This window comes from Pinus tabuliformis, chromosome 2_2 (assembly GCF_031772625.1).
Source record: "Pinus tabuliformis cultivar Carrire ecotype Pingquan chromosome 2_2, CPIR1, whole genome shotgun sequence".
NCBI lineage: Eukaryota > Viridiplantae > Streptophyta > Pinopsida > Pinales > Pinaceae > Pinus > Pinus tabuliformis.
Window position 1 is genome coordinate 488,862,526 of NC_142300.1, and position 3,990 is coordinate 488,866,515.

Consider the following 3,990-nt stretch of genomic DNA (forward strand, 5'->3'; position numbering starts at 1 on the left):
GAAAACACTCAAATCTACTACGTTTCCATGAGACGGGAAATTTAGTACCTAAAGCGTTTGCCTAATTATTAACTTTCGGTGACTTTGGGTGGAATTTGGAAAAATAATTTATAGTGACAGTTTGTTTCAGCTTTATTATTTAAAATAAGTTATTCTTTTAGTAAGTGAATCCAACCTTCAGAAAATCCTAACCGTTGATTTTACTTATTTTACTTATTTTAAGTGAATTCTTTACCAGAATGGTAAGCGGGAGAAACAAATGTGAAATAACACAACGCTGGCGTTTATTTGTTTGAATGAAACAATGGATTGCAGCATACGAAATTCAAAAACCTGTGGTCCCACGACCTCAGCCCACTGAATTCGATATAAGGCTGCAAAGTCTCTCAACTTTGGCAGATACATTTCGAAATTTTGCTCCACTATTTTATCTGTGGCTCCTTTTCTCCGACCCGAAAAAATGGAATCCAACAATGATCCTGCTCAAATGAAGATCGATGAGGATAGTTGGGTTATTCAAATTAAGGAATCTCTCGACGCTCTACAAGAAGAAGAGGAGGAGAATGTGAAGGGGTTCTGTGTCTCGGTGTTTAATGTGCCAAAAGAGTTATTGGCAGACAAGCCCGAAGCCTACATTCCTCAAATGGTTTCCATCGGTCCCTCTCACCACTGGAGATCTGAGCTCCATGATATGGACCACTACAAATTGGCAACTGCTTGCAGATTTCAGAAAGAAATGAAGGGTCTAGCAAAGTTTCAGTCGGTCATTGTGGAGGAATTTAAAAAATACGATTGGCATGTTCGGAGCTGCTACCACAAGTTCATCGACTATAAGGAGGAGACCTTGGCGTGGATCATGGCTCTGGACGCCGTCTTCCTTTTTCAGTGTTTGCAGTTTTATGTCAGACACGCCGACCAAAGCTTCCACTTGGAAGTAAAATCGCTGGGGCGTGTCTTAGATCTGACTGGCACCAGTGCCTTCTACAACTCTATTCTCAGAGATTTGATGATTCTCGAAAATCAGATGCCACTTTTCCTAATGTTAAAGCTTTTGGAGTTGGAGTTGGGTTGTGAAGCCAAGGCAGAGCAGAGGCTCTCCAGACTGTTGTGTCTAATGGTCCAAGAACTATCGCCGTTCAGTTACAAGTTGCCAGAGAGTGGAAATCTCCGTATCAAAGAAAGGCGGCACTTGTTGGAGGTGCTGTACTACTGTATTGTGCCTTCCGACAATCAAATTCCTATTCGATTTGATGGAAGGAAAGGATGCTCCTTATCCAGCGGACATGTCAGCCGTTAATCCAACTCTAATTGAGGAAAAAGATGATTCGCCTGATCTAGCTGACAGTTCAACCGTTAAAGGAGCCTTCAGTATGCTCTGGCAAACTCTCTCTTCTATGAACGTTGGCGTCGCTCGATTTCTCACGATTTTACTTCGGCGAGCGCTGAACTCGAAGCCTTCGCAATTTGTGATGAAGTTGCCCTTTCTTCTTATTCTGAGTACGATTAAAAGGCTCGAGAATGATGCAGTCACAACCGGGGAAGAATAGTCTGTTAAGCTCATACAGCCCTCTCCACAAGAACTGAATATTCCTTCTGTGGCTGATTTACATTTTGCGGGAGTCAAATTCTCTCCTACTGATGGCGATCTCGGCACAATACAATTTGACGAGAAAACGGCCACGCTTTACCTCCCCAGAGTAAATTTAGACAGTAACACAGAGGTAATCCTGAGAAATCTGGTGGCATTCGAAGCTTCTGCTGCGCCTGGTGCGCTTGTTTTGCGGCGATATACTGATTTCATGAATGGTATGATCGACGGAGTAAAAGATATGAAATTGCTGAGAGAGAGCGTGATTATTTGTAACCACCTCAAAAGTGACGGAGAAGTTGCCAGCCTATGGAACAGCATGGGTAAGTGCGTTCGTCCAAAAGATGCTGGATATTTGGACGAAGTAATAAAAGATTTAAATGAATTTTATAGTAGAAAATGGAAGGTTCTGGCGATAGAGTTTGTGAATAATCATATTTTCAGCTCGTGGAAATTCCTCTCTCTTGTAGCTGCAGCGATACTTTTGATCACTACTTGTTTGCAAGCGTACTGCTCTGTCTATAACTGCAAAAACTGGGTAAAACAATAGAGTTACGAACCAGAATCTTGGCCACTGTACTTGAGAATGAAACCCCGCAGCAGCGAAATGGAAGAGTGGCGTTTCTAATATTTCTGTTGGTTTGTTCTATGTGTGATTGTGGATTGATTTCGGCATCGCTGCAACCCTGAGAAGGGCAGGTGTTTTTATTATGCAGCGTGTGAGAAACATCCCCTTTGTAATTCGCTCAGTTTAGAGGAAATGTAAAAATCCGTAATTAAATAAGTTTTTAATTTGCAATCTCTCAAGTGTCGTTTTATCGTTTGTTTATATATATATATATTTGGGTAAGTTAACATGGTACCATTCATATTAAATCAAGTTAAAGCTTGTACAAACATACTGTTGGCCATCTTAAGTTTTTAATTGCCAGCCAGAAACAAAATTTACTGAGTCTACTTGTCCATGCTAAATAAACTAAACATTCAAAAAGGCTATCACTGTTTCCTATCTGCACTATGAAATAGAACAAAAGGGAGAGCATGCTCTCAGCTTCCTAACTAAGGAGACGATTAACATATCTTTGAAAAATCAGTTTGCCATGGCGCCCGGCTAATCATCTTTCTCCTTTGCTTCATGATAAAGCTTCTTTAACTGTTGCTGTATCTCATCAAGCTTACTATCCTGCATCAGAAGGGTTATCTGGAGATTGTTCATTTCTTTCTTCAGGTTTGGGATGCCTTAGGCCAGTTCTGCCATCTCCATGGCCGCCTGTTCCATAGCTTTTGCTAGCAGCCTCTTCATTACCCAATACACATGGAGAGCCTGCTTATACAGGGACATACGTCCTCTAGTATTTCGGGTCTGGCAGCAGATACTCCTAGTCCTCCATTTCAGTTTCCGACTGTTCCTGGGTCGCCTCCTCCTCTAACTGCTGAATTATCCTACTAATATCTGCATGTGTTTCTTTGTTGTACGCCCTCTCCGCATACTGCACCTGTCGCTTCATCGTCTTCCTGCCTCATCTTTTTCCTGCCAGTGGAGGGAATCTCTGCTTCTGGTTTCCCGCTTGGCGTCTTCTCCCTCTTCCTCTATGACCCCTTCCACGTCCTGCGCCACCTTTGTTACCCCTCTTTTACCATACTTCCCTAGCCAACTGCGCTTGAGGGGGACCCCATACAGTGTTCATCTTCTCTCCCTCTGGCTTTCTTTCCCCTGATGTCTACCTCTTCTGTTGGCATGTCCTCCATAGGTCTCCCTTTCTCCCTTCCGTTCCTCTTTTTTAGTGTCTAACTATCATGTTCTGAGTTGTACGCCTCCTCCATGCCCGCCTGGTTCTGTTCCTTTTCTTCCCATGAGTCTACCGTATTGCCTTCGGTCCCCAAAGGTCTTACTCCCCTGCTCTCAACCGTCGCAGCCCTCCTCATTCTTCTCTCTGCTATCTTGTACTTAGATTTTCTAGGGACAGGAGGTCGACCCCTCTACTGTTCTCTCTCAACATTACCTCTTTCTCTGGTTTCCACCTTCTTACCTTTGTCTCGCTCACACCGAGGGCGTTAACTACATGCCTGCCCTTATGCCTCTACCTGTGTCCGCTTCCTTTCATTTGCCGCCCTTCCTTATGCTGCTGCATCGCCTTCCTCTGTCGCCTGCATTTGCCATAATTTCCCACTCCTCCTCGGCTTGCCTTCGTGCGAGCTGACCCTTGTCCCATCACTGAAGCGTCGTCACTACCACCACCTCTGGCTTTCATAGTTCTCTCCTCCCTGCAGTTTGTAATTATACCCAGTCTACCAACCATCCCGTCCACCTGCGATGCTTTCCTTGTGCAAGGTGGCTTATCATAGCCCCCCCTTGTCCTTTCATTACTCTCATGTTTCGTCGCCTTAGTCACCCAGATCGA

The 3,990-nt window shown here is 44.0% G+C and overlaps 1 protein-coding gene across 1 annotated transcript; it reads left to right on the plus strand.

The window, feature by feature from the left end:
- The first annotated feature begins 460 nt into the window (after positions 1 to 460).
- On the plus strand, positions 461 to 2,138 carry LOC149193491 (putative UPF0481 protein At3g02645). The gene is made up of 3 exons (XM_089407330.1): positions 461 to 1,169; positions 1,258 to 1,497; positions 1,579 to 2,138. Exons 1-3 carry the CDS (start codon positions 461 to 463, stop codon positions 2,136 to 2,138), a joined length of 1,509 nt encoding a protein of 502 aa, XP_089263456.1.
- Positions 2,139 to 3,990: the final 1,852 nt, after the last annotated feature.